At 41.1% G+C, this 13433-nt stretch overlaps 1 protein-coding gene across 1 annotated transcript; it reads right to left on the reverse strand.

Moving 5' to 3' along the window:
* Nucleotides 1–754: 754 nt before the first annotated feature.
* Nucleotides 755–10921, reverse strand: thbs1b (thrombospondin 1b). The gene is made up of 23 exons (XM_030770646.1): nt 10774–10921; nt 10505–10584; nt 9745–10304; nt 9495–9570; nt 9180–9269; nt 8961–9070; nt 8614–8739; nt 7811–7907; nt 6804–6977; nt 6507–6683; nt 6207–6380; nt 5982–6109; nt 5736–5888; nt 5428–5646; nt 5221–5328; nt 4553–4712; nt 4336–4454; nt 3317–3551; nt 2905–3132; nt 2537–2808; nt 2331–2428; nt 2067–2206; nt 755–1916 (listed from the first exon to the last, which is right to left on the reverse strand). The coding sequence occupies exons 2-23, from the start codon at nt 10566–10568 to the stop codon at nt 1909–1911; spliced, it is 3516 nt and encodes a 1171-aa protein (XP_030626506.1). The 5' UTR covers nt 10569–10584; nt 10774–10921; the 3' UTR covers nt 755–1908.
* Between the last annotated feature and the right edge of the window lie 2512 nt (nt 10922–13433).

A 13433-nucleotide genomic window follows, 5' to 3' on the forward strand; every position in this document is an offset into this window, starting at 1 on the left:
AACATCCTCACGTCAGTGTGCAAACCATTTATACAGAGGGAAATGCCTCCCCAGGTAGCACTCCCCTGATAAATTACTTAAATAGCGTTTATCTACACTCTCACAAACATGAAACATTGTCTTACAGACAGAGATAACAGACAGAACAATAATTTATCCATTAAAAAAGTACTGGATCACTGGAAGCACTGGCAAAAGTATTTATATATATAAATCTCCCATTACACTCTATTTAACTATGGAGAGGGGGTTGAATGTCAAAATGGAAAAGGAATATTATTTACAGCTTGTGATACAGTAGCAATAAAAAAAATGTAACCAATTGCTTTTTTTGAAGAGTATGAAACAAAATATTTCAATTGTTCGCTTGATCAAATTATACAACAGTAATGAGGTAATCTTTGTACAACTTTTTTTTTTCCTTTATCTCTCTCTAAAGAAAAGGCACACAGGGAAATAGAAACTGAGTAGATGAACACTACCTCTAGAGAGGAAAGATCGATCTGAAAAGGGTTTCCTTTCTGCGAATAAGATGGAGGGTTTTGAACAGAGCTTTGCTATGTGTCCACAGCCAGGAAGTATGCACAGCATGCAGTTTTCATGATTTCAAAAAATTATGTAAGTGTTACTCAAAGAACAAATCAGAGGGGTATTAATAAATAAAAATGTTTATTTACAGTATCTTAAAAAAAACCCTCAATGCTACTAATCGGCCACAAAGAAAAGAAAAGAAAAGAAAAGAAAAGAAAAGAAAAGAAAAGAATAGAAATACCTAGTGCTGTTGAGCAGAAATTTTTCCTCTGCTTATGTCTCTACAGACAATTTACAAACAATTTGCCTCATTATTATTTTAAACTTTTAATGAATGTGTATGTAAATATCTGTCTTGAACTGGGACTCCTGGTCAAAATAGCCCTTGCAAGGGCTTTCCACAGTCAATTTTTCAACATAATTAGGAATCAAGCAAAAGCGTTCCATTTTACCATTTAAATGACTGGAACTTTTGGAAACAGTGGCTTCCTAGCCTGACTCTGCCCAAGCCCTCTTTTACTTGGCCTTCTATTTCGTGAACAGGAGAAAGTTCAGCCTGAGAAAATTATGCCCACTTAATCGAAGAGAATTTATCTACTATTAGCTATACATGAAGAGAGATGATCAAAAAACTTCAGCTAAGGCTTTGCTAAGCAAATATTTGGATACAATGTATTTGGCTCAATTCAATGTGTGTTTTTATTTGTTTTTTGTTTTGTTTTTGTGTGTGTGTGTCATAAAATGGCTTCTTGGCTAAAATTCTCCTCTCTCATAAACACAACTTTGACTTTATGCAGACACACTCATAAGACACACACAAACACACACTTATTCCTGTATTCTTAATCCTCTACACCTATTAGTTTGCCCACTGCTTTCTGAAAAGTCTTAAACCCTTATTAGTAATATGCAAAGCCAGTTTGACCTGTCTGCTGTTGTGGAATGTCTATTAATGCTCTAAGTGATTTAATGTCCTCTCCAAAGCGGGTGCATCCAAGAACATCCATTCAGAGAGGGTGAGAGAGAGTAAAGGGTTTTGAAGTGCATAGTTGTCTGCAGGGAGCCTTCCCACGCAGAGCTGAATGAGGTTTTTTCAGAGAGACATCGGTTATCCCGATAAAGCAAAGCGAGGGGGCCTTTTTTCTGCTCTACCTTCTCTTGGTGGAGGGGTCCTAATTCTCAGTGGGCTGTTAAATGGTCTCTGACCAGACCAGCACCAGTTTACCTCCATGCTGACCTCCATACTTTCCACTCCACCAGTGTGCGTGCTGCAGAAGAGAGAGTAGCGTAGGATTTGTCCCAGGACTTTGCCCCAGAAATACATATTCATCGTCATATAGAAAGGTGCATTCTTCAAAGAACCTCCTGCCTGTGCAATTATACATCTGAAAAGAAAAAAAAAACAAAAATTGTCATTAGTTCTGTGTTATTCTGAACAATTTTGAACAGTTCTCATCTTTAACTATTTTATTTCCAGTTAAATAGTTGAATGAAAAGCATTAATTAGATATCAGGGTGACCTGAATGCCACTTACCTCTGCATTCATATTTGAGGTCTGAGAAGTATACCATCTCTTGAGAGAAGACAAACAGACCAAGTCGTCCGCCTGCATATGTCTTGTCATAAATACGTCCTGAATCTGCCATGATCTTCTTGCCTTCGTACATAACAACTCTGAAGTTAACAGGAAAAAAAAATGTGTTCAAACAAGGAAACTTGATAATGATTTACATGATTATGATTTTTTTCCCCTTCTTGATTGGTTATAAGTTCATTGCTTTGTGTTCTTGGGTCTCACCTAATATGCCCTGTCCTTGGTCTATGGGTCAGATGCCATCTGTAAGCGGTGAAATCTTTCCAGCCAACATTCTTAGGGTCATGCCACAGAGTGCGGACCTGAAGAAGAAACAAACAGAAAAAATACATTATGGTGCTCAGTATTAGTGCCAGATTCTCTAACCCACATGACCACAAAATTACATGAGTCGGTCATTGTGAACTTACTTGTCCTGGAGTATCCCCGGTGTGCCAGAGGGCATTCCTTAGGTGCTCGCCTGGACCAGTGGTGGAATTGACCACTTTGATTGACAGGCCCGAGTAGCCCTGTGCTTTGGTTGGTTTGTTGGACCAGTAAGTCTGAGTGATCTGTTTCCACATGACCACATAGAAGCGGGAGCTGGACTGGTAACCGAAAACAAAGCCAGCATAGTCATCGTCACGTTCTGTGTTGATGAAGAATGTCCCACTGAAGTCCACAGCGTTGAACTCATCAAATCCTGTCATGAAGATGACATAAGTTAAATTTAGTTCATTTGTGAAAGAATTGTCTTCTGAACCTAAGAATACTGTGTTTTCTTTTACAGTGTACTTACCAACAGCAATGCCTGGGTCGCAGTTGACTGTCTGAACCAACTCTTTGCCTTGATGGCGAACCACCCAGTTGGGGTCAATTTGAGAAGTACCCTTGGGGTCTAGGGGCACCATCTGGAACTTGCGGAAATCAGTCTCACTGATATCAAAGTTCTCTGGGCAGACATCATAGATATCTGGCACATTATCTTGGTCAAAGTCATCTTTGCAAGCATCACCACGACCATCACCTAGTGGACATGAAGAAAAATACATTCAGGACAAACACATTCAGTAATACATCTTGACACAACACTGAGTCCTCGGTGATAAGTGTGATGCTGGCTGTTTAATTGTTGGATGTTCTCTCACTATCTCTTTCTACCCTATGTCTCATGATAGATAGTCCTAGAATTTTTCTAATGTACCACCTACCATCAGAGTCCAGTTGATCAGGGTTGAAGGCTAGTCTGCAGTTGTCTTTTTCGTCAGGGATACCATCATTGTCGTCATCATGATCACAAGCGTCTCCTTTGCCATCCTTGTCATGGTCAGCCTGGTTGGCATTGGGGATGTAAGGACAGTTGTCCAGGTTGTTCTGGTGTCCATCCTCATCGATGTCCTGATTACTGTCACACTTGTCTCCCACTCGGTCAGAGTCAGAATCCAGCTGTCAGAGTGGGTAAAGAATATTAATGGTAGAACTGCAAAAGAGGGCATGTCTTTCTATGACTGCAAATAATGGAACGTGTCATTACTTTCCTCCCAAGATTCTTTCAAATAGTATCTACCTTGAGGCCCAAATTATACTTGCCACATTAAACATGCCAAGCTAATTTTGTCTAAGCAGATACTTCTCATCTGCTGATAATCTCAGCTTCAAAAGCATGCTTTGTAGTTCAATTTTCAACCAGTCTTTTCTGCATAGGCATTTCCCTGGAGCGAAGAATCTCTCTGTTCTTGTAGTCTGGCAAGGGTACACCCACATTGCAGTGCCTCAGAGGGAGAGGCAGGGCTAAAGAACTCAGAAGGTATATGAAGTTTGCCCATTTTTCCCCTTAACTGAGTCCTTCTGTTCCACAGGAATGCATTCCTTCTCCTCACTTAACCATGGCACAGGTGTGATCCACAGGGATCGTGTGATGCTGACAGGACGTGTAAAAACCCACCAGCCATCCTCACTAATAACCTCCCCATCACCCCCACCTCTACTCCCAATTCCCTTTTGGCTTACTGAACACCAATGCCTGCAGCTAAGAAGCCTTGCTGTGTCTTATTGAGAAGCTGTACACCCCTGAGGTGAGGAGGATTTAGCCCTCCTTTACATAGCGTAATAAACCTTTCTGACTGCCCATTAGCGCATTCACGTGGCATAGACAGCAGATGGAAGTATCTTGATTCAGACACACTACAAAAACACCTGTGGTGGTTTCTGTCTTTGGTGTGACACACACCTGGTCAGGATTATGCTCTAGAGGGCAGTTATCACACTGGTCTCCAACTCCATCCAGATCGGTGTCTCTCTGATCAACATTGTAGACATAAGGGCAGTTGTCTTTCTCATTCAGAATACCTGTTGTGAGATAACATCTAGTTTTAGATCTTTTCTTAACAGCTTAATGGAACATGGAGAGATTACTCAGATTTTACGAACAAAGAGAGACGCTCTACCATCTCCATCAATGTCGACTGCACAGGCATCTCCCTCGCCATTGCTGTCTGTGTCCGTCTGGTCGGGATTGCTGTTATATGGGCAGTTGTCACATCGATCTCCCACCTCATCACGGTCATAGTCATACTGTCTAGGATTGAAGATGAATGGGCAATTGTCCTAGAAAGATAAAAAGAGAGCAAAAAATTCAGACCACAAGTGCAAGAGGAAAAAAGTATGTAGGATACATATAATTGGACCTTAAAATATAGGAATACATAATAGCCTTGTGTCCACTCCCTGGAAACCACCACAAGAGGACGATATTATTTTTAGATATAAAGCTTATAATTTTTCTGTGGTTGTGTGAGTCTATTAGGGGGTGGTATAAAAGATGAAAGTAAACCTTATTTTAGGAGCTGTACCAAGTATAATGTTGAGATTAGTAGGGTACACTGCACGTTTCAGAGTGGTACCGTGTGTTGGAATTTGAGGTTTGGCTGCGAAAGAAGTAAAGTTTGCTCTCTGCTTTCCTGATTTTTTTTTTCATCTCAGCATGAACGGTGAATGTAAAGCTGCACATACACACAGAGCAGCGCCCCAGATCTCACAGTCTTATACTGACATGACTCAATAGGAAAGGCTGAATAGGTGTTAATACACAAAATTAAGAGAAAATGTGTTTTACCCTGTCATCAGGGATGCCATCATCATCGTCATCATCATCACAAGCATCTCCAGTCCCATCCTTGTCATAGTCTTCTTGCCCTGAGTTTGGAAGGTTGGGGCAGTTGTCCTATAAATACAGATATTAGGCAAGTCAATAAGATTGTTCATAAGCAGTAAAAAAACACCCGTAAAATCCAGTCACTCATAAAATTATTGTCCAGCATACCTTCTTGCAGTGGTAGGTGGCATTTTCCACACACACCAGGTCAGCGTTAGGCCAGCCATCCAAGTCAGTGTCCTCCCCACAAATGTGTCCATTCCCTGCGTAACCTGGTTTGCACTCGCAACGGAACATGGGATCTGAGAAGTGTCCCAGGTAGTTGCAACGGGCATTTTTATTGCAGTCATGGCTTCCGTCCAGACAAGGATTTCTGGGAGTGCACACCTGGAGTATTAGACATAGATTGAAAAGATAAGTCATCTGCAGCACTTTGAGGGTTTCTGATCTGAGGAGAAACACTGACTGTCATATACCTGTTTCTTAGAAGTGGCATCCTCCACACCTTTACCGAACGGCTGGGGGCCTGAGAAACGAGATGGACATGGCAGGCAATTGTAACCTGGCTCTGTGTTCTCACACCTGTGAACTCCATTGAATGTGAAGCAAGCATCAGGGACTTCCTTACACTGTGAGGAAAACAGGAAAGTTTTGTAGTTAGACTGGCCCAAAGGTCATGATTCCATGATGGAGATTAGGTTCAATTCAAGTGTGAGCTGTACCTCATCAATGTCCTTGCATGTGATACCATTGCCAGTGTAACCTCCTGGGCATTTTCCACATTTCCATGAACCATCTGGGAAGCTAGTGCACTGGGCGCCAGCAAAACATGGATTGGACAGACAACCATCTGAGGATGAAATCATGAACATTAGTGAAAGTCTGATCACTGTAAAATTCTGTTAATACCAGTATATTAACTAATATAGTGACATATATTAACTAACCAATTGGACAGGCCTGCTTATTGCATATTTGATCTTCTGTGGCATCACCCACGCAATCTTTGCCGCCATGTTTGGGTGGAGGGTCATTGCAGAGGCGTTTGCGGTTCTGGACCCCTCCTCCACAAGTAGCTGAGCAGGCATCCCAGGGTGACCAAGGGCCCCATCCACCATTGACTGAAGAAACAGAGATCCTTTTAAACAACTCTGTATCAACACGAGGTAGTCAAAATGAAATGAACAAAACAAAATGCCATCAGCGTGCTCACTGTTGGTTGTTTGTAACGGGTTTACAGTACTCACTGGGACATGGTGACATTTGGCATTTCTCTGTCTGCCTGCCTTCACCAGTGCACTCTTTACCACCCATCTGAGGCGTGGGTGAGTTGCAGAGTCGGATGCGGGTGATGACACCATCCCCACACGTGACTGAACACGAAGACCACGGAGACCAGTGGCTCCAATTCCCATCTTGCTTGACTGAGAGGAAATTTGAAAATATAAAGTTAAAAGGCTATTATATCCTTATTTAGAGTGAGAGTAAAAAAAAAATCAGTCAAAAAAAGGAAAAACAGAATCATTTTACAGAGCATCACTCACAGCGTTTGTCGCACTCCTGGAGGTAGCAGTCTCGGGTCTGTACTGATGTGCCCTCACAGTTGTTATTGATGCGGTCACAGGAGCGGCCACGCTGCTGAATACCTCTTCCACAAGACACAGAACAATGGGTCCATTCAGACCAGGGGGACCAGCCGTCTTCAGCATAGTCACTAGCTGTGGATAGAGAGCAAAGCAGAGACAATGGGTGAGCTATTTCACTTTCTAAAAGCACCCAGAGTGGAGAAAAGCTTTTAATGCAGAGCCCTAATGGACTCGATTTAGCCCAACGTTTCGAGACAGACCACTCCGGGGGAAACCCTGGCATGAAACCAAGGGGTTGGAATGCCGGGGAAAAAAGTCAATATACCAAACGCACAGGGAACCCTTTTGAGTGTGCTTTCTAAAAATGGGAAATGGAATTTACAAACACTCCTAACCTTGCCATAACTTCAAAATGACGGAGGATGAAATGTATGCTGTTCCCATGTTTGTTTAAGTTTTGAAGGATTCGTGCCTTCTCCTGTAGCTGTTTGGAAAATGTTATTTCTCTTCTGATGTGACTTTCTGGGCCACCAATTTTCCAACCTCTCTTTAACCAATTGACCAATTACAGCCAGGACAACATTCCGAGATTCACTGAGCTTCACAAAGCTCCACTGTATCCTGACTTAAGACTCTTTCATATACCACAATGTTAGTATAGGTAAAATAAATATGTACATATGAATGATAAATTGTTTTACATCCCAACATTGTTGACATGAAGTAATTTTTGTGTTCTTTGAAGGTTTTGATAAAAAGTTGAAAAAAATGTAAAAAGTAACAACATTTTATCAGTGGTTTAAACTCCTTACTCCATGTCTCAGGTAAGAGGCATCTCAGGTTTAAATTTATACTCAGGAAAATGAAAATATGGAGTTACAAGCACAGAAGCCATAGAAAAAAAAAAAGGAATGTAAAAAAAAAAAAGTTCTCCTCTGCTGTGGAAATTAAAGAGCAATACTCACGAGTTCCACATCGTGGGCAACACTCTCCGTCTGGCACAGTGGCGTTGGCACAGGGAATAAGTGGGCAGGAGATCTTGCGGCACACAGTGGCAGAGTTCTAAAAAAAGAAAAAAAAAAAAGCCAGGCACCTTGTCATTCATTTATCCTTTGTTATTACCTTGAACAGATGCATAGCACTTTGGGCGTTAATGAATAATCTTTTCCTTGTCTCAGACCCCTGTGGTAAAGTCCCTCCAAACTGTTATGGGTTTGAGATGGCCAAGAGATCAAAGACTAAAGCAAAGGTCTTAAAATAATCTTTGAAATGTCAAACACAAAAAAGATAGTTTGCCTGCAGGTCCTGGGAAATAAATGTGGGAACATGGCCTTGTTAAACCTTTTCCCCATTAAGTCTATGAATATCCCTAGGTGCTGATAACTTAGGCACATATGTTTGTTAGCCAAAGGATAGAACATTAGAGGTGTAGAAACCAAAGAAGGACCCCGGGAAACGATGGAACTCATGTTGCTTTTTGTGTTGGCGAGTAAAACCATTTGGCCAGAACATCCTCTCTATGTTTCACCTTCCGATTCTTAATTAGAGACTAGGCACTGAAGGTAGGGCGGAAACTACTCTACTGAACCCACAGCCACATACAAAGCTAAGTAACGGTACATCACAGCACTCACACTCTTGGCTAGCTGCCACCTCTCTCACTCACATGCTAATGACTGACTTAATGACAAAGCTGGTGTCCCTGCAGGGGGCGGTGGGGGTGGGGGGTGGATGGAGGTACTTGTTACACACTTTTCAAGGCGCTTACCTGGCAGGTGCACTCTGTACAGTCATCCACAGTCCATTCTTCCTTATTTTTGTGCACAATGCCATTGTGAAGGCAGACACCTGCGTGGATTCCCATCCGGCTCATGAGCATGTTTTTCTCTTCCGTCTGTGGGAACACAAATGACAAATGTTTTTTTTTTATCATTATTAGAACTACAGCTGGTAATTGATGGTTTTAGTATATGGAGTTTAGACTGTATGCTTTAGGGATCTTTCAAGTAACTTGAAAGACATCAAACTGACATTATAAAAGGCAAAAAAGATTTCTAAGGCCTCCTGAGTCATTTCACTTCTGTCTGGCTGTCATGCAGGTCATGTTTTACTCACCACTTTGCGAAGCTCGTTGGACAGCTCTTGCACTACCACGCCGAGACCTTTCAGTTCTTTGAACATGCTGGCCAGGTCCTCACAAGAAAACCCACAAATCATTTGGAGATCTTCATGACAGGAAAAAAAGCATGTTTAGACAGGTGGCCAGAGGGAGCACATTCATGTCTGGAATATGAATGATCCATGAGTTTTTGCCCTGGGGAAGAATATGTTTACCTTTTGTTTTGTGGCCAGTGTAATCAGTTCTAATTGCTGGGCTGGATCCATTAATGGGGTTATCAAAGCTTATAATGTCAGTCAGCATTGCTGTGAGGAGAGAAATTCACACTTCATTTCACTCTAGTTTTCTACGTTTCTTATATTTCCACATTCACAGTGTACAAAGTTTAAGAAAAAAAAAATGTTGGATGCAAGCTTTTGAATGAAAGCACTTCTAAATGAGACTTTGATATAGCTCACTGCACTGGAATCCATAGCACTATCAATGAATCTAACATTAATAACAGAGTGGTATTATACAAAGAAACTTACAGTTTTTGCATCCTTTGTTCCGAAGAATTGCATCCAGTGTTGTTCCAAACACAAATCGTACATTTTGAAGGACTCCCTGAAAGATTCAATTATGCACACATTTAGATATGCAAAGCCAGAATGTAAACTATTGAAATTCTACCGTCAGTAAAACAACTGAAAAAAGTTTAAGTGAAAAAAGATTATGCTGGAATATCCCTACATATGACAGCCGTCGAGTTAACGCGCTATGTGTTCGTGTCATACTCACCATGAACCTGTCTTTCACAGCTCCCTTACCGATCCTCAGTCTCGCAATACCCGGAGTTTCCTGGGTTAAAACAGTCTGGATGGAAGCGTCAAGCTCAGCTGAATTAACCTCATCACAACCGACATAAAAAACGACTCTATCCTCTTGAATAAACAGGGTGATGTTTTTCCAGTGCCCAGTCGCCAAATCCGCATCTTCGATTGACACAACTTGTTGCTTGTTTTCGGTGGAGAAAACAATGTCCAAGGTGTTTGCTTTTCCGTTTGATACTATTTCGAATATGGGTCCGGAGCCGTCCTGCTTCTCCACGGTCAAGAGACTTCCCCTGGTCCGCTTGAATTGCTTGAAATTGACCAACAGAAGGAATCCTCTCTCTGCGTGAATAGAGTCAATTAGGTCCCTAAAGGCGTTCTCGGGAACCGGGGGGATTAGGTCGGGGTTCAAGATCTTGTAGGCGGGACTGTAAGGGTCGTCGCCTTTCACTAGAGTGACCCCATGGTTTTTCTTTGGGACTTGGACGAGCTCAAAAAGGTCGTAAACGCTATTGTCGTCTCTGCTCTCTGTAGGGAGAATATATGATAAAATCATTTGTAGTCTCACAATTCAGCCTACTTTCTCAGTGATTGGTTAAAATGAGCCGCTACAATATCAGAAATAATTACTCTCTTAGCGTTCAAAAATTTCGAGGTATATTATTCTGAATTTTTTTTTGTAAATTAGCTAATTTCAGGAGTATTTCTGTGACAGTAAATTAACCCACCTGCGACTCTGGCGCTGTCGCAGGTCCAAAGCATCAGTAACAAAAAGAGTCCGGTTAACTTCATTTCCACACTTGCGCGTCTGCCGGTGCAAAAGCAAAAGTGTTCTTTATTTTGACAAGAAATCCATTTTTTTGAATTATCAAACTTGATGTTTCAAATCTTAAAATTAAAATCCTAAAAGTTCCGACATAAATATAAAAGAGATGGTTAAATAAATTATAAGAGGTACAATTAACGACAGAATTAAACATGGTTCATACACACATACCTGTCCCGGTGATAGAGCTGTGGTAAAATAAGAAAATCCAAAACAAAAAAAAACTTCACAACGGTAATCCCGTAGATACAAACGACAGTGGTTGTATTTTTATCCTTTGCAAAACAGACTCAACATTTGGTTCACCAGGTTTGTTCCTGTCTCTTTTGGTTCACAAAATACGGGGGACAAAGTGCTATTTAAATAGTTTCATGACATTCCTTAGAATGCGCCTCCGCCAATCAGATGCTGGAAAGAAAAAGGGACGAGCTTACTCTCTTACCTCACAGAATGGAGAGCGGCTGTCTCAGACATGGGTGCTTACAAGGGGCCAAAAAAGTCGCATTCCACAGATTCAGATTCCATAAACACACTTACTATTTAATAGACCAATGCTTCCGGTCAGAAGCTCGTGATAACCTGAAAACGTAGCTTTGCTTTGTTTTATTGCTGTGCAATGAACGAATGCCATCTCAATATTTAATCTACACAATTTAGCCTACAGATTTAAGGAGTCTTCGTTCATATAAGGCACCAACATAGTATTAAAATAGTAAAAAAAAAAAATCTGAAACTGGCTGACTGTATAATTTTTTCATTCTTTAATAGTAAGAATTAAAAAAAAAAGTGTTGGGCTGCCGTTTCTGCTGTTCTGACTCTCAAGACCCTGATGACTCAATGTAATTTTATAGGATGCTCCAGAGAAGTGTCGGTACTCTACAGTACCAAGTCTGTCCACTAGAGGCCGTTCTTCAGCTGCCGCCCTTTATTTCATTCACACACACATTTCATATATATATATATATGTCTATATACACACATACATACATACATACATACATGCATTTTTAGTACTGAAGCAGGGGATCTGAAAGTTTGTGATTTGTTTTGGGCAGTTTGGCAGCTTCATATCTACATATGTGTATATCAAGATACATTCGAATGATATGTATATGTGCATGCATGTGTATATGAATACAAATGTATCTGCATCTATTGACTTTATTTTGCTCAGTTTATTTGTATGTTTATCAAGTGAGAGGAAGCAAATGACATGTGATATCAAGCTATGAACATTTTTATAAAAAGACTAATAGTTATTACATGGACAGAGCCATATATATAACCAAATTTTGACGGGAGGATGGTGTAGTGCTTCTAGTGTGAACATTTCCAGGTACTCCTTTGGAGGTTTTGTGTCCTGTAATATTTTCCTTCCCATCAGTGTGGGACTTCAAAGCCCACGCCTGTCTTACAGGCTCCTCGTATTTTAGCTTATGAACATATTCACTTGCCTTTGTCATCTGGAAATCTTCTGTTATACAACAGTGACTCTTTTCACTGAGAATGTTCTGCCAGCGTTCCCACTGCTGCTCCTTCAGATCAAATATCTTTATCTTTATCCAGACGAATTATTTAAAAGAAAAAAAAATCAGACAAGGCAACCATGCCTCTGTTGTCTTACTGAAAACAGACTCTTTTTGAGGATTAGAGAGTCCACGCTCTGGATGGACAATTTGAGGAGGGTTTCGCCTACTGGCATTCGCATTATTTTCAGAGCAACTCACGTGGCAAACCAGACTGTTGGTTGGTAATGCATTCCACAATTTACCAAGAGCAATATGTCCCTCTCAACTAGGGTTTAAAAAACAATGAGGACCAGGGCCAAAAACAGATTCAAATCAGATGAAGTCCAAATGATTTGGCGAAATCTGTACTTGTCCCTCTAAAGACTTTACCGGTTTCAAAAAAATAAAAGACGGCTGCCTTAAGGACAAGGTCAGGTCACAAGTCCATGCTGGAGACCCAAATCCAGTGCTTCTACTTTTGGTGCTTGTTTCTGGACCAAGAAAGTTTAATATCTGCCTTATCCAATGATTACACTCTTTATAATGATTTTGCTGTGAAATGGGCTGAGGACATGTCTCAAATAAAAAGTATTTGAGAGAAAAGACACCTAACAGCTGCAGTGTTTGTTGATTGATCATAAATGAGAGTAAAGGAAAGTTTGGGGTCTGGGACTACATCTGTGAGGTTAAGACTCCTAAACTTCACTATGCAGTCACTCTTAGGCCAGATATTTGCCCCTAACCAGTAATTCAGGCCCCTTGTGCGTCATCCAAAAAAATCCATCAGTCATCACTGTTTACCTGCTGTCTTGGGGACATGTCACGCTATTCTACTCTCAAACAAAACGTCTCTTCACACAGGACAGCTTCAGACTCAGACACCAGTGGACAGTGTCTCTGCAGCCTTGGAATCCATACACTTAAGTAATGACGCACTTTGGCTTTGTTGATTATGGCTGTAAATACTCTCACTCTGTATACTCTTACTTCATTTAACAATTAGCTCCTCTTTGGTTCTGCAGACAAGCACTAGAAACAAACAAATAAATATTGCAGGCAGGGCTCGTCCGCATACATGCATGGGAAAGTATAAATAGAATGGTTAAACAGAGAGTTTTCTTTGATTATAAAACACATTCCCCTCACTTACTTGTATGCACTTCAACCACTCCTCATCCCCACCCCCGACCCAAATACACCCTAAGAGAAGTCATTTGAAATTTGCGTGTCTAGAGAATGTGAGCCCTCCGCACCTGTACTGAAGCAGTGAGTAAGCCTTCACGCTTGCTGAATGACCCAGCTTTGCTCTGTGTTTTCGTACTA

The sequence above is a fragment of the Chanos chanos genome, chromosome 4, assembly GCF_902362185.1.
Source record: "Chanos chanos chromosome 4, fChaCha1.1, whole genome shotgun sequence".
Lineage (NCBI taxonomy): Eukaryota > Metazoa > Chordata > Actinopteri > Gonorynchiformes > Chanidae > Chanos > Chanos chanos.